We start from the raw sequence: 24,844 nt of genomic DNA, 5'->3' as shown, positions 1-24,844 counted from the left end.
AGGAATTTTTAATGGCTGATCCCCCTCCGGCGTTCTTTCGAAGGAAAACGGCGTCGATTAATTTAGCCTGGGCGACATTTTTGCAAAAAGGGAAGAAAAAAACGAGAAGAATCTTCAACCCTCTGATAGAGACAATGCCCAAAGATCTCGAAAGTTACAAAAGGGAGGATTCGGACAAAGGGTGCGAGGATGGTGGAACAAAGAGTAAGATAACGGACCGGGCAAAAACACTGGGAGCAACGGGAGGGCGAGAAAGGAGCCCTTCATCCTTCGCTCCTCTACAACATCCTCGGTCAAAGCGTTCGTTCGCCTTTGGCGAGAAAAATTGGCCGCCATGAAGCTGCTACGCTTCTTGCCACGCGATATTTTACCAAATGATACGTCGCCCTCTCAAGAATGTCAAGAAACGTGCGATTTGTTCAAACGTTTTTACCAACTTCATATTTTGTATCGTTGGTCATCGAAAAAATTTGTACTGTACAGTAATTTATTTTAAATAAATAAAGATAAAAGTAATCTTAAGTTCGAAGACCGAACGCGTGTGTTGACGTGAAGAAAATTCAAAGACATAAAAAGAAAAAGAAAAAGAAAGAAGGGGAATTTCACGAGACGATGTAGGAGAACGTGGTGTTAGGGTGGAAATCCCTTCTCTTTTCTCTTCTTGGACGCTACTGAGAAGGCCCATGCCGTAATGAAAACATGAATACTTGAAGCCCACCCACCTCCCATAATTATATCTTCGCCCTCGGGTTAAGCTCGATCCACGATATCTAAGGTCGAAGACGGTGAGACGGTGAACGGAGAAAGGGAAAGAATCGAGGGGGTGGACAAGGGTGCCATTTCTGTCCCCTAAATAATTAATTCCGGCAGTGGCGCCGGCTTAAACGCATTGGGGAAGAAAACTTCGATGCCAGGAACGTGTCTAAAGATTTTCCTCTAACCCCCTCGACGATCACTATATAGAACATTACCAGCTACACTGTTGTTCAAAAGTTTTCTATCACCTAATTCGTTGGTGCATTATAAAAAAAAGTGTTCCTTGATAAATTTTATCATTTCTTCGTGGAAAAAAACAGGGCGAGGCATTTCGAAAAATTCATAAAGAATTTTATACGAATATACATATACTACCCTAACACAATCGGGTGGCGATTTTTGCAAGAGATGTCTACCTCTCAGAAGATAAGATGAAGGATTAATGGGTGCGGTATTAAGGCGTAATTTTATGGGGATTATTTAAAAGGTTTCCTCGGATCCAGTGGCTCAACCGCGATTATCTAGACGTCATTAATCATGTGGCTCGGTTTAAACTTTGCGCCACCGAAAACTTTTAAAGGACCATTTATTCGATCTCTGCGGGTTCGTTTACTTATGAAACTGCTTTCCGTTTCTATTGCAAACAATTAACATTTTACTGAACGAATATAAAAGTTAATATAAATAGAAAATTCAATAAATTGTTATTTTAGTCACTCCTTTTTTGTACTATTTTTTGTTTCTTTGGATGTAAAGGATACATTCGGAGATCTAAAAGGTGAACCATTTAATGGGTAACCATTAAAAGGGTTGATAGCACTGGGGAGTAAAACGAAAGGCGCCGTACGACGATAAAAGGGGTGAACCGTGCACGCCCCTTTTCCTTCTTTTAACCAATCCAACGACGAAGGCTTGTCTGGTATGCATAATTACAGGAAAAAAAAGCAAGCTCGGCAGATGCTGCAAAGGGTTGGGATCGAGGTAGTTAGAAGGGTTAAATGAATCGAAGCGGTTTCATTGGTCGACCAGTGTAGGGTGAATGAGATGCTAGAAAAGGGTTCACTCAAATCGATACTACTTATCGGCCATTTTATAATATACATTTCTCTGAATTACCTCTTCGCATTTTAAACATTTTCATTACATTGTTTATAATAAATATAATTTTTCAGTTTCCGCTTTGAATCCCATTTTATTCGTTTAATCCACGAAACCATCGCCCCCACAAAAAAAAGAGAATGTATAATAAAGGACCCTTGAAATCCATCACACACGCGCTGCATAAATATCATTAAGTTTGATCATCGAAGCATGCCGGCATCTGCTCGATCGATGAATTTTTGAATCTTCGGATCGGATATAAATTTGACAGTATCAGGGATGCTCCTTTGTGCCTCTGTTTCTTTTTCCATCGCCTGCCGCGGTCCGAACGCGTGCCGTAAACAGACTTCATTGTTGGAAAAAAGGTCTCGAAAGAAGTGAAACGTTTGATTCGGTGACTCGAGCGTTCCTTCGTATCAAAAGCTGCTTTCCTGTTTTTTAGAAAGCACCGCCTCTATATAATACGAGAGCGATTAAAGGATAATGGTGGAAAACGAGGGTGATTAGATTTTTCTCCTGCGGGAAAACTAATAAGGATGTCAGCTGCGAATTTTCGAAATACAGACGTCACGTTACAAAAGGCGCTGTATAATGTCGCGGTGTTACGTAAAAATTGTGTCAAGTCGCGGATAGGATGCGGAAGCACGAAAGGTCTCTCAAATCGTAGATCCTAAGCGCGTGGGCGATTCTAAATCCGGCACAATGCTCGCCTTGTGCTCAACACCTGCTTAGGTGCGAATCGGAGAACAAATATTAACGATTTCATAGGCTCGTGCGCTTCCCTGCAGACAATAAAACAATTCTGCTTGTAATCACAGCTTTAAAAATATCTATTCTCTGACAAAGGTGATACCTCGACATTTACACTCCCGATTATAAGTCATCAGACAATTGGTGCTGCTTCCTCAGGGTTTTCAATCACAATTTCATCGTCGAGGATGCTATACAACGCTACCCTAACTGAATTTGAAAAAACACAACTCCTTGGAAAGAGTAGGAAGCGACAGTCATCTCGAAGATGAGTGCCCTGAAGAAGGTCCTCTTAACTTTTGGCCCCCTTTTGCGGCATTCGTGGAGCATGAAAGGATAGCCGGCAAGGTTTTGAAAATTCCGTCGAGTTCGACAAGATCCATACGGCCACTCGACTCGTTCCTTCCGTCGCCTTTTTAAAAGTGGCACGGTCCGGCTCATTTGATGTTCATCCCGTCGCCAAGGATTCCGTAAGGACCAACAACGTCCTGTTTCATCCTTCTGGATAACGACGGGGATCGAGGAAAAATGAAAAGAAAAGGATGTAATAACTGGCGACGTGCTGAGAAGCGGCGACTTTCCACTTCCAAGAGCACGAACGCAATAAAATGATCCATCGGCACGAGGTTCGTGAGCGGCTACAGGATCATCCTGAGGAAGAAGGGGAAAAAAAAAGACGACAGCCTGTTGCTGGTCGCGTGGATCCTTCGCGTGTGTGGAAACACCCTGTGCAACGGGTGCAAGAGAAGGAAGGAGGATGACTCTGTGAATGGGTCACAGAGGGAGGGCCGACAACGTGTAGTTGCTTAGACGATCCGACGCTTGAGAAACGACGCTTGTTCCCTCTCTATATTGTTCTTCCGTTCGAAAGGGACACGACGTTTCGTGCTTTTTATCGAGAGGGAAAGAAACTTCCGAATGATGCTGAAATTTTACCGATGATACGATGTTGGGAATTGAAACGTCAGATAGCAAAAATAATTTACTTTGCTAAATTTCAATCGTTTATATTTTCTTATGTATACAAATTGAAAGGGATGAAATCTGATAAAATTTAGTAGGTTGATTTTATTCTATCGAAGTTGATGGTAGACCTAAGAAGCCAACGACTTCTCAAGCTCAGCGAGAATCACGCTGATCATGCAGCCGCGAGGTAGAAAAGGCAGAATGCGAAGGAGTGTACCACCAAGCCCCGGAATCCTTCGGGAGCACCATTTGTCAGTGTCCATTAGTGGCTTGGCAGGAGGACGTTTAACGCGACACAACGTTAAAGAGTTGTGTATTTGCGAAGTTAAATGAACCTTGCAACGTGGGCGACGATTGTGCAGCTGCGAGAGTTGGCTGGTTGTCTGGTTGATCCGACGGATAGGAACCTCTTGAGGTGTGCCCATGCGAGAAAACTCTGAGGACGAGAAGGTACCAAGTGGAAGAAACCGGAGGCGAGTTGACCCAACGCATTTCTTTCACTATGGAGAAATAAAAATAACTTCTACGCTATGCCACCTTATACAGGCATTTTTTCCAATCGAATTGAAAGAAATTGTTCGAGCAAAATTTAATTATTTATGAAACTAATAAAGTTAGGCACTTAAATTTTTCAAGGAAAAAATCGAATTGAAAGAAATTGTTCGAGCAAAATTTAATTATTTATGAAACTAATAAAGTTAGGCACTTAAATTTTTCAAGGAAAAGATACCTAAGTTACAGAATGACTAATCTTCAAATTGCAATAGAATAAAAAGGTGTTAATAAAAATTTTCTCGATATTCGTAAGGGACCATCGACGATTCGAAAAATAATCCTTTCCTGAACAAAGAAATCCAGCTACGCGAATTCGTTACAAAGTCGAAAGCTCGTTCCAGCGACCGGTCACGTAGATCTTTCGAAAATCCAAATCAGCGAGAAATTAAATCGACCGTGCCAGTTTCGTCCGCGGGTTCGCATTCTTCCGATGGATCTGCGACAAAGCGAGAACCTGAAAGAAACCGGGCGAAAAAGAGGACATAAGCACAAGAGAGGGATGAGAACGCAAGGGTGGACCACACAAGTGACATCGTTTCGCTTCGGGTGAAAGTATCGATCATACGATCCTTCCAATCATCGATTAAGTTGTTCGAATCGAAGGAATTGCAGCTTGTCAGAACCCTGGTATCTCTCGAAACCTGTTATTAATTTTCGGACGATGGAGCTTGGACTCCGTGTAACCGGGGACACACCTGTCTTATGTTAATGCTGCATAAATCCAAGGGAACCGCACCACGGAAACCACTATGCAGGTTAATTTATAGCGCCGTGGGCGTACGTCAACGGGCCACGAAAATGGAAACAGGTACCGCGTAATGTAGTCACTGGGGAGCCTCTTAGAATCTAATCTAAACGAGCATAAAGCTCGATGACGATGACACGGCACAGGTGTCGTCCATTTCGAAGCTTAATTACGAGGCGATCAAGCCGTGAGAATGGCTGAAAATTGTATGGTTTGTTCAGGCCATCGGTCGTATATTCCGACGATAGATTCTACTTTTATATACAAGTATCGGTTGACATTATTTGCTTCTCTTTTGACAGAAGATCGTTGAAATAACGGATGTCGACGTCGTCTGTTCAATAAAATTTGCAAAGAGGGCGAAGAGGTCAGCTGAATCGAACTCGTTTCACCGCTTACAAAGATCGTGTCCGTTCGACTTTCAGTATATTCAAGTGTTTTTTATCTCGTTTCTTCTACTTACCGATTCGTGTAACGCGTTGACAGTGACAACTTGTCTTTCAGAGTTACACGAGCATTGTCCAGGGACAGTTAATAATAGAGCTCCCTCGAAAACGAATTTTTGCACGATCTGTTTTTTTCTCAATGTCACGCTGTGAACGTTAAAACTATAAATCGAAGACTTCAAATCGAAGTCAATTTTTTAAACCAACTTCGAGGGTAGAAAGAAATTAGATACAATAAAACAGTGACTCCATGGAAAGAAAGTTTAATTTTTTAAAAATATTTTTGGAGTAATTTATTTTTCAGAGTATCATGTGTTTGTAAATATCACAGTCTTTTCAATCACCCTATACATTACTATTTAAGATACGATGAAAGAGCCTCATTTTTGGTTCCTCCGCTTCCGTTTCGGTCGCCATTGCAGCTGTAACTGCGACTCGCACGAATTAGTCGTTGGCATGGTACGAATAAAGCGATCTTTCTCCATTCCCCTTTCTCTCCGCTCTTTTACCTTTACCCTTCAGAAATATTGGTCAAACCTGCCCTATCGGGAGGGTGATCGGGCAACGGGGGTGGAAACAGGGCAGTGAAGGGTGCAGATCCGAAAGGGCAACCCCTGCACACGAGCCCGCACCCCGCCTCGAATTACTCACCAGCCTTCCCTTTTACCATCCCGTTTTACCGAAAAATCCAAAAACGAGGGGATTTGTTCGTGTGTGCGGAAAGGAACGTTGCGTGGGGTCGACTACGTCCGCCTTTCTCGTCACCCTGTGCTTAACAGGACCGAATTTCTCTCCTAACCAGACCTCTTTCGCTTTTAGAAACTTATTCCTCCTATGAATTCCCTGTCGATCACTCCTTTTCTTCATTTTAATAAATTTTATCTTTCAGCGTCTCTAAAATGATGTTCTAGTACCCCAGGGTTAATGACGAATATATACCCCTTTTTTGTTAGTCGCAACCAAAAATTGTTTCTCCAATTTTGAATAATCCAATAGGATTTTTTGCGAATATATACGTCACACTTACCCTCGTCGAGGAACCATCCACCGAAACGGACTATTTTTATCCGGAAACGTATGCAAGACGGAAAGAAGTACGATTACATCGTGCACCCTTCTCTCTCTCTTTCACTTACCGTCTTCTATCCAGGGTAACCGTGCTCCTGCGTAACAAGGGCCTAACAGAGCTGTCAATCCGTCGATAAATTGAATGGAGGACCTAAAACCACCCTACATTTTCTGCCGTCCTTCACCCCCTTTCATCTCGGTACCGCGTACTCTTACACCCCATCGGCGGCGGTGGTGGCGACCCGAGGCTCGCACGATATTTTTTTTTTTCTCTCCGTAACAAAAACGTCTGTCTCTGCGTTTGACGTGTGATTCGGCTACCCTTGTGAAGAGATTTAAGGAAGCAGAAGAGTGACCGGATGTGGACCGGTGACATCCCTCTTCGTGGAATACCTCCTCGAGTGCGTCGGACAATTTCTAATTTTAATCGTTTATCATTTTTATTTCTTCCGTTCACAGACGGGGTGGAAAGTACCATCCCCCTTTAACAAATGTTGCATTTTCGAAATAATACTACAAATGGATCGTTTCTTTGAAGACGTTCGGTTTCATTGATCCCTGCCAAGAATTGTGTGTATCAATGATAACATAGCTTTTCAAAATGGCAGTCGATAGACCAACAAATCCCAAACGACGTTTGATTAGGACCCAGTTGATACAAGGCTCGCGTTAATCGGACAGTGACGTATCGTCAGCTTCGAAAAAATTAGAAATGTTTTCCGTGTATATTATTCAGGGTAGATTGATCATTCTGTAACAACGACATAAATACGTGTCCTCCGCAACGGAATGTCTGACCAACGGTCTTGTTTCGCAACCTCCAATCGAGATCGATGGATCGTCAAGCTGGCCAGGTGCGTTCTGGTCAACTGTAACCATCCTTGCACGATCCTCTCGCGTACCTTTCACCCCCCCTTTGACCCTGCTTTCACGCAAAAGGCTCGCCGGTTAATCGAAAGTCGCGAGTGGACGCGGAGGAAAAACGAAGGGATCTTTCGAGGGACGAAGAAAAAATGTAGGGTGCGTCTATCCGCTTAGAGGACGCGTTAACCAGCACGGGAAACGATTCCTTTGTGCATCGTCGAAGCATCGATATGACAAAAACGCGTGGACGTACGCATCTGTGATGGAAATCGAAGTAGGGTACCAAGTTGTTTTCTGTATATTAAAAATTTTTCGAAAGCGATATAATAATTATTCACTGTGCTCGAGTACAGTAAACGCTCGCATTTCGAGCTCTCCTCGAACACTCCTAAACAACAGGAAATTACATTTCAAGCGTCAATGGCACTCGTGTGTCCTCCACAGTTCTTTTATTTCCGTAGCGCAAAGCGTTCCTAACCGGGAATTGCATAGCGGGGAATTAACGAACGCTCACTGTACCGATGACACCGAAAGCGACAGGATTACAAGGACGACAAGAGCTGGAAGTAAAAGAGAATAAAACGACATCGTTTCTCCTAGACCAGCTGGTGTTTCCAAGCTCTTCTCTGCTCTATTCGCACACCACATGTTCGCCAGTGGGTGAACACGAAATTAATCCGTGATCGGTATTATTAGGTTGAATCATTAGACGGTATCGAGAGTGGATAATTAGACGACTCCCGTAACAAGGCTGCGTTTAAATTTTATTTCATCGATAACGAGAAGATTAGTCGACCAACGAGTATATAGAAACGTTTCTCTCGGTGTCTAAGGTCCGAGCAAACAAAACGCGGCGCCTGTTCTCGTTCGAAAAATGCAATTGTTTCTCGTTGGACACGCTATCGAGAACGGTTTTCGACCCCAGGACTTTACTCCGCTCGTGCTAATCGACAACTTTTTACCTTATCATTATCAACAGACTCCCATTAGCGCGTGCGCAAATATTTAGTCGAATGAATCGCGCCTTTCGAACGCTCAACCCGGATCGTTGCCCTTTGCGCTCTGTACACAACGAAACTCCGTTTATTTGAATTTTCATCGATTTTCTACATTTGAAAGAGAATTAAAATGATTCCTGATCGTAAGTAAAAAGAAATACAGGGGAATTTCTTCAGAGGACAGATGAACGATGAAAGATTTCGATCGCATTCGAATCGATGTCAGAGCGCGAAGAAAATGAAATGCGGAGCATTTTCGAAGGTGTATTTAAATACGTGGAAAAAGCACGATTGCCAGATTCCTATCTCTCGTAACGGTCAATCGAGGAAAAAACCGTCCACTCGAGAAACGTAACCGAACGATTTTTGGGTTGATCGTCGTATTTCTTTGTGGAGCCATGACCAACGGTTGCTCGTCAACCGCTGATCAAGATATCGATTTAATCTGTAACGCTGCATCCCATGTAACACGGTACAATGGATAGATTTCAAGGTAGATTGGTTTGCATAAATTCAACCAGCAGAAGTTTCACGGTTTCCGTTACACATGGAAAAAATCCTCGCAAAAAGTACAGGGAACGCTTGACTTCGTCGATTTTTAGAAATTTGTACCGTTTGGATGAAATGTTACTGCGATAGTTTTTTATTATTTTAAGTTAATGTGTATGACAGCCGGAAAAAGATAGTGAAGGTTTCGCGATGCAAAGGAAAAGAGAGTATTTCGGTCTCACGTCGAAAGGGAACTGTACGTTACTTTTGCATGGCTCGTTGGATTATCGAGATTACAGAGGACTAGTTTGTTTACACCTTTCTGCGACAAACGAAGTAGATATTTTTGGAGAACATCGAAGAAAGCGTTAAGGGGACTTGGGTTGAACGTGTCGCTTTGTCTGCGTATATAACACGCAGAGTCGAGAAAGAAAGAAGAAAAACGTCGTAATTATCAGTAAACAGGACACATTGTTAAATATAAAAAGTTTCACTAAAATTTGTATACCACAAGAAACTCGAGTGTTAATTCAAAGTGTTAATATTCTCATCAATTTGCAATTTCTTACCGTTGCATTAAATATTATCCACTTCGTGTGTAGTAAATTTTGTTGACCGTTTCAATAAGCCTCCCATAACGATTGCATAACGCGAATCGAAGAGGAATCGTTGCCACGGGCGCATCGAAATCCTCTTAAGAAGGAACAGCAAACTGTTCTGTGCTTTTTTTTCTGTCGTGGATCCAAAGCGTAAAGCTTCTTATAACTTTACAACGTAAATATCCTACGTGTAGTCGAGGCGATTGCCGATATCCCATACGCTTTCTCGCTCGCTCACTTCTTTTCTCTATAATACCCTTAAAACAACCGCGCAATTTCGAGAATGCGAGCGAAAAAGTGGAGGAGAATGAAGAGAACTCGGAGAGTTGTTCGATACCAATTAAACAAGTCGCGAGTGTTTCTACCGGGAAAAAACGAGAAATTCCTAATGTGAAATAAACAGAAATCTAATTTCGTTGTGCGTGTGCCGGACGGAATGGGGAAAAATCGTGTTTCTCCTCGTCGAAAATGTCGTTTCTAAAGATCCCAAATAGACCTCCCTGTATTTTCGTACCTGATCATCTGCGTCGTAAAATTATAAAAGTGTAAACAGCCCCAATAAGTTTGTTGCCGGATACACGAGGTTCCGTCGACGAAAAGGTCGAACATTTTAGGGCCCGCCCTTTTGTGCGAAACTAGAGCAATCCTAATTTTAATTGCAGGTACCCACTCTTGTTGCACGTTTCTCGCCTTTACCACTCTGACAATTTTTCCTTCACCTCGGACGATGTTCTCTTCTATATACAACCTTTAATAGGATCATCCAGAAGGAGAGTAAAACGTTCCACGGTTAGAGACCCTAACGTTTAGCTGTTCGTACAGCACGGTTCAACAACCCTACGGTCCGTTTTACAACCAACGAAATATTGTCCAGTCGTTGAATTATTTTGCAGCATATTTTTAAGGTCAACCAGGCACCCTTGGATTTTCTTTTGTACCGTATCAGGCAATTCGAGTTTGCTTTAGGAAGCAACTTGTTGCTGAAAATATAAGAACATTAATTTTCAAATGATTAAAATATTTTCTTTTTATGCGTGGATGAAAAATGGTTCACTGTGTCAAACGTGTCAAAGGTTTTAACTTTGCACCAATTCACAAAGCAACGCGCGTAGGCAGGTATTTGAAAGGGTTACAAACCTCATCTGTACGTACAATAGCCGAGCATCAGGTAGAAACTTTCACGTTGTACGCCCAAGGGTTAAGTATCGTAATAATTGCCAATAATCTGACCATTGTAAACAGTTTTTCCTCGCCAATACCGTACTTAAGCTTCTAAAAAAAGTGTCCATTTCTATTTGCTCTTTTTATCAGTAGATAGAATTGCACAATCGTGTTATGGAAATTCTGGGTACTTTCTAACCCTTTTGCAGCTCGAGGAAAGGATTACCATATATTTTTTTAAAGAAAAATCGTTGCATAAGATTACAGATAAATTTATACTTACATAACATGCAACAATAAGGTGTTCTCACTTATATATTGGGCAGATATTCGGACATTCTACGTGCCTGAAATCTCAGCTCAATTCCCTACAGAAATTGACCAGTACACTCAAGGAGTACCTTAATGCTTAGCACGAGGGTGAACATCGTGACCAAAGAGATGTCCAGCGGAAAAAAGTGCACACGAGGGAGAGATGGCTGTTGTTACATCGACCGCTTCGCTAATTCACCAGCCACGTATCGAGATTCCGCTTTTCGATCCTGTCGTCGGGATACACCACTCTCCTCCGTTTCCCTTCTCATCCCTCGGTATCTCGGATCTCCGTCTCTATCCGTAAAACTACAACAGACTGACAGGGTGGAGAGCATGCTCTCGCGAGCGCACCGGTGCTTGAACACGAGCACGTGCGTGTCAACAGCCGCGAACACGTATTCCTCTATCTTTTCACACATACACACGTATGCGGTTATGTGTGCGCTTAGAGCAGAGCATTCTTCTAGTTTTTTATCGCGCAGCTCGGTCCCGTAAGTTTTTGGCTGCAGGCACGCGCTCAGCACGCTCGACGGGGCAGGTGAGAGAAGGAGAGAGAGAAAGAACGCGCGTGCACACACTTTTCACCCCCGAATAAAAAAAGAAAAGAAAAGCAAGCCAGGGGTTAGGATAAAAAGTAGGAGGGCGCGCTTTTCGGCTGGATACGTTTTCCGAAAAACAGTGGAAACCCTGTGCTTTATGCACCGCGTTATCGCCGGCCGGAAGTCGCGACCGATGAAAACTCCTCGTTTCGTCGCGCGCGCGTTACAACGCGGCGCAGCCTGCGTAAATTGCATTGTTCGAGATTCGTTTTTTCATCCGACCGACTGAAACAGACACGAGTTTCGCAAACAACGTAACGCGGAACCGTCGAACAAGCACCCTGCGAACACACTGTTCTCCTTTTTTTTTTTTTTTATTCGTGAACAGGAGATTTTTTTGAATAGAAACAGTATAGTGTTGTTGGTTCCGAGGAGATAATTATTCGCTTGCGTTTTACCACCACGTTTTCGGAACGTATAATTGGAGGATGCACCCGGCTGTTGTATATTTAATATCACACCCTATGTCTTCCTAACAGAGAGTTTGAAAAGAAACAGAAGCGTAGTTTACCGTGCAATCCCTATCGACCGCTGCTGAATTATTAACCCCGGTGACAAAGTTTCGCGCATATAGTACGTTCAAAACAGAACAGATATTTGGATGCATATTTAATAATAAAAATGACAGGTAGATAGTGAAAAAATGATGGTACAATTTCTTTCAGTAAATTTTTGAGAAAGATATAAGAAAAATTGTTTCTTTATTGAAGCTACATCCTGAAGCGCTTTTGGAAATGAAAAAGCCAGTGGGAAAAGCTTTCCTATTACATTTTGAAGTAGATATTCGAAACTTCCTTTTCAATTTCTTATTCTGAAAAATTTGTCTTCTTTTTTATTCAAAAATTTTATTCATAATCTTTTTATTCCTTGTTCGAAATAACTTATCTTCGACACTGTCCCGTGATCTGAAAGGGTAAAGGAGGTTCGGTTTATAGTTGCGGGATATCGTCAACCTCTCTTTTTCACCCCACCCATCTACTCTATCTTTTCTCTCACAGGTTTCACCGATTACCCAGCTTCTGTGGCCGTTCTCGTCCATCGTGACAAGAGAGAGAGAAACAGTCTTCTTCCCTACTCGCAAGGCCTCCCCACTCTTTAAAGATCACGGTCGCAGGTTCACCCTTGTCTCGTCGTTTTCCTTCAATCCATCTTTTTCCTTTTCTAACGCGCGCGCAAGTTTCGTCCTCGTTCCACTTCGTTATTTACCATATCTTCTCTCTCGTAGCACCCTTAACGTCTTCCCGTCGTTCGTCTTCGTCCAACACGCTTGATCCCCTGACGAGGCACGTTTCTGCGACTCGCGCATCTAGGGTTGCGATTCGAGAGGGTAGAGAAGCCTCGCGGGAGTGGGGATAGGAAGGCCGAATGGTGGGGTGAGCCGAGCCGAGTAGTGGGGGATGTTTGACTACAGTGAGCGCGACTCGATTGTCAGTTAGTATTGGGTTAGGTCAGCCCAAAGTAACGTCGTTGGTTGTCGTCGTTCCTCGTGGTCGAACGACGACATTTGTTGTTTATAGTAGGGTAGTAACACATTTTCATGTACTTTGTTTCTTCCTTTTTTTTTTTCTGTTTTGTTTCTTGGTGCTTGGTTCCGCGGTACACGCGCCAGTTCCACTCGGGACGTCAACACGGACGCATCGCTAGATCCCGTGCCCGACGGAGTTTGTGTACGCGCCTGGTGATAATTCCTTTCCCGCGTGGTTCTCGTATCGTCTTTGAAAGAAAAGAGAATATTACACGCGTTAAGACAATTCTTTTGTTGCTCACGACCACGCTATACACGTATACGTACGTATATGCAGTGCCGCATTGTTAGGTTATATACGCGCTCATCCATCTATTGTTTTCTACTCTCGTCGGAAGTGATCGCATTGTGCAAAGAAGTGGATGGAGTGTCATAGTGAAACCACGCATCACGGATCGTAGAATGGCACTATCTTATCTACAAGAGGCGCAAATTAACGCAGGTAAGTTTCTCAATGCGATTTGAATTCACCCGACTTACCGCGAAATTCTAAAATCTATTTCCAGTATAATTGCGTCGCGACGGCGATACCGATTTCATGATTCTCGCTAATTTAAGTGATTTGTATATATAGTCGAAGGAATTTCATCGCGTTACCTGTGTATGAAACGTGGCCCGAAAACAAAAGGGATCCGCGATTACTCCTTACGCGTTTGTTTTGTCGCGAAGGTGATCCCGCTCTTTTTTCCCTTCTGATATTACCCCGAGGTCCAGTGACCTAACCGCGTTGTTTGGTATTTACCCGTGGCTGACAAGACGGAGGAAAGTCATTACGAACGGAGCAAGGTTTTTCTGAGTTTCGGGCAGAGAGGACACGTAGCAACGTTGGCCCCGCGCCAAAGTCTAAAAGCGCTCGCGGCGACACGCTCGTGTTGTGACACATTGTAAACATCGATAAGCCAGGAAGATGTGAAAATCGTTCGACGGGGACAGGGCAAACGAAGAGGAGAAGTCAGTCGTGCAAATGAGCCACGTCGAGTGTATTTCGCGGTTGCAACGTCCGACCAAAAATAGCCCACCTTCTCATACGAGATTGCTTGGAAATGTTCGAAACCGTCAAGTGAGCCACGCTATGACGTCGCTGCTCGTATCTCCGCGGGAACGCGTTTTCTAGGTTATAAACAAAGCACGATATATTTGGTTGAAAGTTGCGCGCGCAATTCACGCGCACGATCGAGTTCCATAATCGAATTGACGCGTCTCGATCATTCGATAATAAATACCTCGACATTCCCCGTATATTCAAACTATAAATTATGCAAAACATTCTGTTTTAAATTTAACGGAGCAAATGTTAGATCACGCATATCAAACCGCACGAAATTTAAATCTGTAGATTTTGATAAAGCGATGTAATTCAGCGACTCGCTCGGTAATGTTTTGATAATAAATTTTAATTAAATATAAAATTTAATAAAAATTCTTACATCGTTTAGTTGTCGACTTCGTGTTTCGCGAAGAACGCGGCAAAAAGAGTGTAGCAAGAAGAAGAAATTTTTATTCGGGGACTCGGGGAAAAGGGATTCAAAGGGAATATTGGGGTTGCGACCAATTAGGGGAGGGATGCGAGCGGGGGCGGTACTCCTGGTCGTGTTGCCGGGAAACGGCGATTGTAGGCTGTAAGAATCCTGGCCCACGTTAAGGGAGTTTTAGGGTAAAGAAGGAAAAAGAATAGAAGATCTTACGCACCCTTATTGATTCAACGGGTCTCATTACGGCCCCTCTTCTAAACGGTCCATTAATTGGTAAGTGGCGGTCGAGGCCATGGCTGCTTGATTCATTGTTTTCTTAAATTAAAAGTTGCTCTCGTCTTCGCATATATCCCCGTGAAACATCCCCGTTCGAATTGGATAATTGCAATTATCGTGAAATCAATTTGTCTTCCTCGGCGAATAAATAATAAGATATCAACGAATAATTCTCCTCTTGAATTCGAAATGTACAATCGAATTTTATCTTTTACAAGTCGTTCACCGTGTCCTCTAATTTCCTAAACGAGCCACTTATTAAATTTAATTACATCGTTAAGCTTTTTCCAGCGTGACGTCAATCACGCCAATAAGCAATCACCGGAAAGTGCAACCCCAACGCACGAGGGGTTGCTTTTTCGAGAAAGCCTTTACGCACCCTTTTAAAGTTATTTTCGACAACATTTTCTTCGTGAAAATTACTCTTTTCCAGGGAGGAAAAAAAAAACACAAAATATTGCTTTTCGAGGTGAACAAGTTCGGAAAGTAATAAACTGAATTTTTCATGAAATTCGTTTAGTATGCGTTTCATGTGGAATCGCCGTTATCGGGTTGCCGATAATTGGATAAAATTCACTTTCTAAACGAATGAAAAACCGCGTGTTCGTCGTGTGCACCATGGCTTGCACTTTCGCAGAGTCGTTGGCCTCAAGTCGAAGAGAGGCGGTACATCGCGGTGACGTGGGTGGGAAGTCGAGGCTTATGAATGAACCGTTCCGTACGAGAGTGTGAGTGAATGGAGGAGGATCGAGCAAGAGCTCACGTGTGAGCAACGTGTGTGGGAGGGCGAACTGGGAGGAACGAGGAAGAAAATAGCATTCACCATTCATTCGATCGAGAAAGAAGATGTACGCGGGAGAAAAGATCATCCTCGAACACCGTACGATATTCGTACACTGTACACGTACGGTCGATTCTTGCGTTTCGTACAGACACGTTTGTCGTATTCGACTCTTTTGTCATCTGACTGGGCGATGCGATTTGTTGCAAAATACGGTACTGTTCGTCAAACGTATCGATCAACAGTTCGAAAATTTATCTCTTCAATCTTTCGATTTTTTTTATGGATTTCATTCACGGCCAATTTACACTTTAAATATAAAATTTCGTTACTGTAAATATGTAATTTCGAATGCTAATTAATAATTAGTTTGTTTATTTGTCATATCGGTACGACAGCCTCGACTACAGAGACAATAGTAAAATAAAGGGTTGAAAGTTTAACTGGAATATCAATTTAGGGCATCAATGGAATCTCCTCGCGTGTACTTACAAGATGGACGAATTTTTGTTTCAGGACTCTTAACTGGCCAGCACCTCGACATGAAGCAAGAACCCGAGAAACAGCCGGTCTCACCGCCTTTAAACAACAACACGTCCCAAGTAATGTTTCCCGGGATGGGCAGTACCACGGCGGGCCTGTCTATGCTCACCCCGCAGCAACTGCTAGCAGCTAGCAGAGCAGCGGCCTTGATGGCCGCAGGAATTCCTGTGTCGTTGCACGCAACACTGGCGGCGAGCCCGTCGCTTTACGGGCATCATCAGACTCTGTTCGAGGGTTGGGCGCCACCCACGGCATCATCGCCACCCTCGCCCCTTCATCATTCACCCGGGCCAGTGTCGCCCGCTCTTAGCACAAAGTCCACTTCGCGACGAGCGAACAACGCTGTGACCAATAACAATAACAATAACAATAACGTGGTGACCAGCAGCAGAGATAGAATCTCGAAGAAAGGTCAGACGACCAAGAGGAAGGCACAGAAATCGAAGGCGGACAGCGTGCAAGTGTCGGTCGAGGGTGGTGCGGATCCTCTCAGTCCACCCACGTCGATCAGCCCCGAAGCGGGCAAAGACGGAAGGGATAAGGTGTTCACCTGTGGAGTGTGTTCGAGATCGTTCGGCTACAAGCACGTGTTACAGAATCACGAACGCACTCACACGGGGGAGAAACCATTCGAGTGTCCGGAATGTCATAAAAGGTAAGCTTATCCTTTCAATTTTCCTTAAACATTCGTTATCTTCTGCTTCGAATACTTAGAGAAGATTCTTATTTGATTGTTACAGATTCACTCGGGACCATCATTTGAAGACTCACATGCGATTGCACACCGGTGAGAAACCTTATCACTGCAGCCACTGCGATCGTCAGTTCGTACAGGTAGCGAACCTCCGTCGCCATTTGCGCGTCCACACCGGCGAACGTCCTTACGCTTGCGAACTGTGCGCGGCTAAATTCAGCGATTCCAATCAGCTGAAGGCTCATCTGTTGATACACAAAGGGGAGAAACCGTTCGAGTGCGAACATTGTCGTATGCGCTTCAGACGGAGGCACCACCTGATGCATCACAAGTGCGGCACCGCTATGAACGCCTCCGGACAAATTCCTAGATCGCAAGTCACCTCGCCGTCGTTGGCGAGCGATTACCTGGACGAGGATATCGACATCGATATCGACGTGGAAATGGAGGAATCCGAAGCTACGCCTCTGGTCACTAGAAAATCAAACAATCCGGTCAGACCGGCCCATCGCAGACTACCGAGTCCAGTCGTTAGCGCCTCGATGCCGATGCCGTTGAATCTATCCGGTATCCCCGTCGATCTGCCGGAACAAACGGAACCGGAAGATCTATCCATGTCCACGGACACGCACAGGCCGCACTCGAACAGCAGCAACGGCTCGACGATGAGCCGCGGCAACGATCGGCATACGATTTCGTAGTATGATCGTCGAACAGGTTCGAGATCGCATCCTACTTCCTCTATGCTTTACGTTTCTTTCTAGTATCCGTTTCGTGTCGCAAGGAACACCCCTGTACTTCATTATTCATCGAACAATGGACATTCTTTGATTTACGTATCGAAGCGAATATTGAAATATATAATTTATTTGAATTCCGAACGACATGAAACGCGTGTGTTATAAGCTTCGTTCTTAGTGTAGGATCCGTGGAAAATAGGGTGTCACGGGCACCGGAAATCGTATTTAGATACGATAATCGTTCGTACCCGGTAGCCCGATGCCGTCCTTAGTTCCACGGACCTTCTTATTCGGTATGGGGGTCCCGATCCCATAGATAGTATATATGTATATATACTAGAAAAGTTAACAACAGTGATTGTGAACCGATGCGTGGATGATTCGCGATTATCGTGAATTTACTGGGTTCAATTTTGTTATACACAACAAAAGACGCTTGATTTATCCTTCATCATGTACGCCTTTGGTTTCCTGGAGTGAAAGTACAAGGGTGTAAATACAAAATAATACGAGTATTTGTTATAGTGATTCTAGAGGAGAACGCTGTTAATCGCTGATCTCGGATGTGTCCAGCTCGTCTACACGTTCCAGAATTAACAGGAACCTCTGATTCGTGGTACACGCCTAGCATATATGCACGCACACGCATTCGTCGGCAGATCGATCGCAATTTTTACAATTACACCACACGCTTTTCAAGGTACTGTTCAATTCTTGTTATAAAATTTCAATTCTATTTATTTTCTATAGCATTACCCGATCAATTTGCAAGTGCAAACGATATTCATTTGTAAATTTCTTATATTTAAGTTAATTTTCAAAGAATTATAAACGAATCGATTTTGGGTTCATACAATAGAAAATAAGAGCCTATAGAGGAGGCTAAGAAAACCAGGCGGGGTCATCTTTTTTATTTTCGCTCATTCTCATGTATAATCAGAGGACCATCTTCGGCTTCTCCGATTTCCGTCTTTTTTCTGACGAACAGCCGGTTCATAGGATCCCTAGGATTCTTTTGTCCTAGGACGGACCGGCGGGCGTCTGTTTCGCGCGAACCAGTTTTCGCAATGATATACCCCGCGTGCCGAAAATTCGCAGCCGGTGGTCAGCAGTTGACTTTCTCTGTTCTCTGTGCGTCTTTCAATGGTCCTCTGATTTATGTCTGGTCCTGGCCATGCAAATTTCATTGGTGAAACCGCCTCGTCGAGGTCATCTCGACCTCATTGTTCCATGGGGTCTTGTCCTCCGGACAGCGAGAAGAGAACGGACCCGACGTCATTCACCTCCCTCTTCCGGGTCTCTGGCCCCCCATTTGCTATTCCTCACCCTGCAGAAAAAGAAAAGGAGCACCTTCGAAATATAACCGAACGTTTCTTGAAATAGCCTAGATTTGCATTGCCCAAGTAAATCGTACAATATACTAACTCCGGTTGGGAAAACTCGTTTATGGAGCAGCGAAACCTAAGTTTGCATTAAATTTCATGAATTTCGAAATTCTTAAGATTCTAATAAAATTTGGAATAATTGTTTGCATTCGAATCCATATTTGTATTTAACTAATCTCGTGCTGTATTGCCACTAGTATATTCTACTTATCTAGGGACGCAAACCTAGAGTGTATCAGGCAAATACCAATTATTCATAGTTGAAAAGTGAAAATCTGGTTAGAAGCATCTGAGTAACAGACCTGATCCCTGCTGTGTTACACTTTCGCCACATTTTTCCGGAAAGTCCCGGCTCATCCGCACTTTTCACTCGTTTTTCACGTTCAAGCTTTCGAGAAGCAATTTTACAGACCCCCCCTTTTCCTCTTCGTTTCACCAAACCGTGCTCGCTCGCTCACCCTTTTATACACGTGTTAGAACAGATCTCGAGCTCGTTTCAACGAAACGTTGCGATCTCTCGTCACGGTTGTTCTCCCTACGAGACGTTTTCTTTTTCCTCCCTGTTTCGAAAAAGAGGAACACGCGTCGTCCAGACGAGGGTGGCTCTTTTTCCATTTTGTTTTTCGTGCTTTCTATTCTTTTCAATTAGACGTTAATTGATTTCGATATCGATCAGTATCGACCGAGGTCAGCGGGCCTCGACCTCGCATTCTAAAAAAAAATGAAAAAACACCCTTGATTTAGGGTGTATTGTATATATATGTAGGATAAGATTAAATATGAATCAACGCATTCATGGATTGGAAATTTTTGAAATTCTCGAATATCTTTAGTTTTTATCTACGGTCATTTCGAAACAAAATTCTATGTTTTCTCTTTGTGAATTTGATGAAAGGCTAGTTTACGAATACTAGAAATATCAATACCAGGAACATTACACTGTTGTGAAATATTATACGTTGCCGATCAATAACGTCGTGCGAAGCTTCAGGCTGAAAACTATATTAGACTATTTAAAAAACGGTATTTAAAGTTCCTCATAGTTTGAATTTTTTCCTATTCCTATTTTATTCAAACGACAAACCGTAGAATATGTACGTTTCACGCGCGATATATTTAGTGGAACAGAGTGAAACATTGTTAACTTTGATGGTCGCATATTTCTTATAATTTAACGTTTCTTTTCCTATCGATAAAATTTATACAGTGGTTGTAGAAAATATAGCACCGATCGATTCCGAGTAACGCTTCGTAAAATGATAGTCTTATGAAACAAATTGAATATTTTTGGAGATCCTTCGAACCTTATTCTCGCATTATTCGCAAAATTCTTTTAGCACGATATCTATTTTAGAGATCTCTATAAATATACAAAGTGATTTATAAAAATTTTATGAGATACCGTATCAAACTGATCATTTTATATCAGAAAATTACTACTTTCAACAGAACTATTCTACTTGAAACAGAATAGTAATAAAAACCGACCGTCAAAGTGTAAATCAGTATCCTGAACCAGTGCCATACTTATGCTTTACGCGTATTGAAAACATAAAGCCTGTCAGAAGTTTCAGAAAACAGTTAACTATTTTTCATTCACGTGCGTTACACACGTGGAATATCGCAAAGAAATAAAAAAGATCGATGAGTTGTTGTACATAATAAATTCGCAGGGATCGTTATCGTGAAAAAGAAATGAAACTTTTTCATCGTATAAATTCTTTTTTTTTTATACTGTTTTGTACGGAGAATAGAATTGCTTTGTTTATATATAAGATCGGGACCTCCAGACCCCAATGATTAAGAGGAATCGTGGGAGTAGGGATGTCAACGGAATGGCGGTGGCGTAGTGGACAAATGTAGCCGGCTAGAAAACCAGGGTTCGATTTCCGGTGCCGGGCCACGGTCCATATTTTTCACAAATTCCTACGTGTATACATATAAGTGTTATATGTTTGTGTCAAATTATAACGTTGTACGGATATGTAAACGGAGCCGGGGAACAATGTTTACGGAGCGCGAATCGAATACAGTGCCGTTTTTCAAACGAATCATTTCTGAGTGTATTGTATCGTTACGATTTTGAAATCACGAGTACATTGATCAGTAACAATTTACATATATATGTAAAAAATTTATTTCGAGTTTAATTTTACAGCGAAGCTTTTGAAAATCGATAGCTACAAATATTTACAAACACGTTTAATTTTGTTTCTTTTATTAATTTTCTAAATTTTAATGACGAATAGGGTTCACTTTTTTACTCTAAAGAATGATAAAAGTTTAATTTAAATATCGAAAGTTTCGAATTTATCAATATACTCGTGCATTTTATTCAAAAAACGTCTACGTATTCGAATCCGTATAAATGGTTCTCTGCTCGCTCGGATCCTCGATTAACGATTATGTACCTATGGTGTATACTCCTCTGTAATCTATGTAACTAGAGCTACGTATAGTTATAATTTTGTACAGTGATATGCAAACGCTGATATCGTATGCACGAATTCGTCGATCGTTCAGCCGGTGCCTCGGACACGATTTCCGAAGGTAGACGCCGAACGCGACCAAAACACGGTACAAATTTCAAATTTTATGCCTATAAGCTACACTAAATGTTGATTAACACGATACGGATGGACGATATTCTCGCTACTTCTAATTAAAGGTACGATGGCCACTTTTGAAGATTTCGAGGCATCCTCGACGCGTACCCCTTCGAAAATACGTCGATCACCACCAATGGTTGTTCCTACTCTCGATCGTTGATAAATACATAACGTATATATATAAATATATATATATATATACACTGACACGCGATGGTAAACAGGTAAACACGATAGAACCATGAGAGAAAGAAAAAAATGGTAAAAGAATAGATTGGAAATTACGAGCAGAAGAGTTTGTTGTTCTCCTCGTGCCGTCGTTAATTTTGTGATTTCGATAGAAACGCGTAACAGCGGATCAAAATAGCACTCGATGTATACTATGAAACTGACACTACCTCACCAGACACCTAATATATCTCAACCACAAGACTGATTTTAAATAGTATTCCTAAATAGATAAGGAAATGGAAATAAGAGGGAAAAAAAAGAGATGATTATTATAAAGAGATTATTATAAAGAGATATTGCGCGTACAAAAAAATACGAATATAGAATGTTTTTCTAAGTAATTTAATTAATTATAGTACTCTACCTGTAGTTATTATTATTATTACTATTATCATTATTATTATCATCGTCATGATCATGCTACGTCGCTGCCAATGTCGAATTCCTATCTTGGATAAGAAACGAAGAAGAAAAAACCTTTGTATCATACGCTGTTTACTTGTAATTTAAAACGATTCCTCAACCTAAACCTTACCACCCCCGATATGCTCACCTCGCACCTCCCCCGAAACCTAACATTTCTCGCAATCACACGTACATACGACTCATTATAATAAATAAATGTTCCTGGTCTGTTGATGAAGTTTGACTGGTCTGTCAAAATATTTTTATTATTAAAAACTCACTGTTCAATCGTTTTCGTGATTTTATTACTGGCGCACTACCTACCCCGATCAGCAGATCAGCAGGACAATCCTGGCACCCATTTTTTAACTCTTGTGTTGGTATCCATTTCTACATTTTCTTTCCGTCGCTCTTCTGCATTTTTCAAACAATTTTTCATATTAAAAGTATAATTAACGGTTGCCTGCACAGGGGTTAGAAAATAAATTGCTTATCATTTGAAAATTTCGAACGATAAGCATCCGTTGTACCATTATAAAACGTTTCAAAAGAGTTGAACGAATTTCAGAGGAGAAATATCAACTTTCCCAACCACGTCAATAAAATCTGCAGTCCATTATCCGTGGAAGGACAGCGAGAGGAGGACTCGAAATAAACTGTCGCTGGGCCACAAAGCGTCAATATTTTCACAACTCATCCGAGGTTGCATCTTGCATCAACGACGCTCAATATTGCAGGAAAATGGAAAAAAAAAAAATCAGAGAATGAGTGGTGGCTGTCGAAAGAGAGAGGGAGGTGAAAAGGGGTGGATGCTGAAAAACTGTCCCACACAGACACGTATGTACACACGCACCACCCCTCCCGCCTGTTCCTTTGGTTGAAACGGTGCACGAGTTGCATTCAGCTGCGCCATTCAATCCATAGAGTTTCCAAAATCTAGGATTCCATGTTACATCGGTGTGTATGTGTACGCGAGCCCAAGAGAGGGCTGCTGGCGTTGTTAAATCGTTCAAGAGGGAGAAGGGTGGGTTAGCCCGTGGCACAGTGACACATTATGCCGTAATGTGGGGGCACGTGGCAGATGCAACAGCAGATCGAGTCTGACTGGATGGATGGATCGTGGATATCCACGGCTTTTTCATTCCAATATTTGCCTGTCACGAACTTTCCTACTCGCCGTTATCTTTTCCCGCGAACGAACCGATGAGTCGACAGACTTTTCAGCCTGCCAGAAGGACAAGTTTCAAATGATCCACCATCGTCGCTGAGGGAAAGTTTCAATGGTATTTTAATGTAATTCTGCCATGATAAGTAACGACTGCACTAATTGGTGGTAGAAGAAAATTACTGTTATCCAATTTCATCATAGAATCAATGATTAGCAATTTTATATCAAAAAAGGAAATTGCTAAGAAAATTTAAAACAAGGTCAGCTGTTTGGCGATGAGATTCTATTCCCTGCTGGTGTTACAGTGCCTTTTGTGCCCAAAACAGCCTGGACGCATTAAGAAATTCAACGAGCCCATTCCTTTAGGAAGAAGAACTGTTTTCGAGGTCAGACTCCGGAAAAGACGGGAAGGTCTCTGGACCGCTATGTTGCTACCTGAAGTACCGGTACAAAATAGGTAAACATACGCAAGCTGCATCCCAATTGTTACACGCAACGACAAATTTCATTTCACTGTTGACATAAATCATACGACCGAGCGAGATAACGATACATCGCTCTTTTTGAACGATGATTTATTTGATCAAAAACCCAGCTGCAATTTTGCATGGACGAGATAACGATGCGAATTCAATTACAATTGAAATGTAACCCATGAATTTTGATTTCGAAAACGTAAATCGATACCGAAGAATATAGAATGTAGAAATGGGTCGCTTCGTAATCCTCGAATCTACTTTAGTCATTTAACTTACTCGTAAGTGGAAAACAATGGAGTGTAAATCTTGTAAGACGCCGAAAGGGTGCTTTGCTCGGGTAACTTTCCGTCGAGGATGTCGAAACATCCTTAATGGAAGTCCTTCGGCGATATTTGCGTTCAAACGTTCGTCGAATAGATCCTAATGGGAGTTAAACGGTTACTTTAAACGGGAGTTAAAGCTCTTCGGGAAACGCGGTGCAACTAGTTCACCATAAATTTTCCATCGCGACGTCGAAGGCATGGACGTGAAATAATGACGTCGTGTGCATGCCACGCGTCCCCAAAAGAACGGCACAACGAGGGCCCTCTTCCGTTTCTACCTCCTTGTTTTTTTGTCTTTCTACTAAAAAAAAAAAATGCTCCTTTATAGCGGCAAAGCTAAAACGCGTGCTGCCACGAAGAAAGAGGGATGAAAGGGATCCTAGACTGCCACCCCTGGGCCCTTGGCTGGGCCACCGTTGACAATGCGCCAATCCAATGCAGCACCCTAAGAAACGCGATACCATTTACCCGAAGAAACCCAAAATTACGTGAAATCCAGGCGCTCATAGAAGTACTTTCAATCATCGGCTCCGACTATTCTTCGAGAAATAGAAGAATTCAATGACTTTTAGTCGAAAATTTCAATTTCATTTTTATTCCAAAAATTCTTACAAAAATGATTTCTTCAAATCGGAATACTTTATTCTTAATGTCATCTATGTGCAAGGATTTATTGGACCTTGTCCACGAATTACAAGCAACTAAAAATAAGTATTCACCCGGAGCACCCAAACACTCAGACCGAACATAAAACCGGAGTTACCCTCTTAAATTCCGTAAACAGCCTAAATTTAAATGACT

At 42.4% G+C, this 24,844-nt stretch overlaps 1 protein-coding gene and 1 long non-coding RNA gene across 5 annotated transcripts; one reads left to right on the top strand and one right to left on the bottom strand.

Moving 5' to 3' along the window:
* Positions 1-12,985: 12,985 nt before the first annotated feature.
* On the bottom strand, positions 12,986-13,555 carry LOC117611583 (uncharacterized). Of its 2 annotated transcripts, none has more exons than XR_013062865.1 (3): positions 13,418-13,555; positions 13,205-13,354; positions 12,986-13,125 (listed from the first exon to the last, which is right to left on the bottom strand). It is a non-coding gene; the product is annotated as an uncharacterized LOC117611583 (long non-coding RNA). The 2 variants fall into 2 exon arrangements; XR_013062866.1 differs by having other exon boundaries at positions 13,414-13,532.
* Positions 13,258-24,183, top strand: Kr (krueppel). Of its 3 annotated transcripts, none has more exons than XM_034339565.2 (3): positions 13,258-13,379; positions 15,983-16,664; positions 16,750-24,183. In XM_034339565.2, the coding sequence occupies exons 1-3, from the start codon at positions 13,340-13,342 to the stop codon at positions 17,402-17,404; spliced, it is 1,377 nt and encodes a 458-aa protein (XP_034195456.1). In that variant the 5' UTR covers positions 13,258-13,339; the 3' UTR covers positions 17,405-24,183. The 3 variants fall into 3 exon arrangements, with proteins under 3 accessions (XP_034195456.1, XP_034195457.1, XP_034195458.1); XM_034339566.2 differs by lacking the exon at positions 13,258-13,379 and adding an exon at positions 13,723-14,051; XM_034339567.2 differs by lacking the exon at positions 13,258-13,379 and adding an exon at positions 14,482-14,682.
* Positions 24,184-24,844: the final 661 nt, after the last annotated feature.

This window comes from Osmia lignaria, chromosome 10 (genome assembly GCF_051020975.1).
Source record: "Osmia lignaria lignaria isolate PbOS001 chromosome 10, iyOsmLign1, whole genome shotgun sequence".
In the NCBI taxonomy this organism is placed as follows: domain Eukaryota; kingdom Metazoa; phylum Arthropoda; class Insecta; order Hymenoptera; family Megachilidae; genus Osmia; species Osmia lignaria.
Note: the sequence above shows the minus strand (reverse complement) of the source record. Positions and strands in the feature narration are given on the sequence as shown.

What these genes read in the sequence shown, in the direction of transcription:
- Kr (XM_034339565.2), top strand. Translation starts at nt 13,340, where the DNA reads ATGGCACTATCTTATCTACAAGAGGCGCAAATTAACGCAG. An exon ending in AGAGGCGCAAATTAACGCAG is followed by an intron (nt 13,380 to 15,982) that starts GTAAGTTTCTCA and finishes TTTTTGTTTCAG; the next exon opens with GACTCTTAACTGGCCAGCAC. An exon ending in TGTCCGGAATGTCATAAAAG is followed by an intron (nt 16,665 to 16,749) that starts GTAAGCTTATCC and finishes TGATTGTTACAG; the next exon opens with ATTCACTCGGGACCATCATT.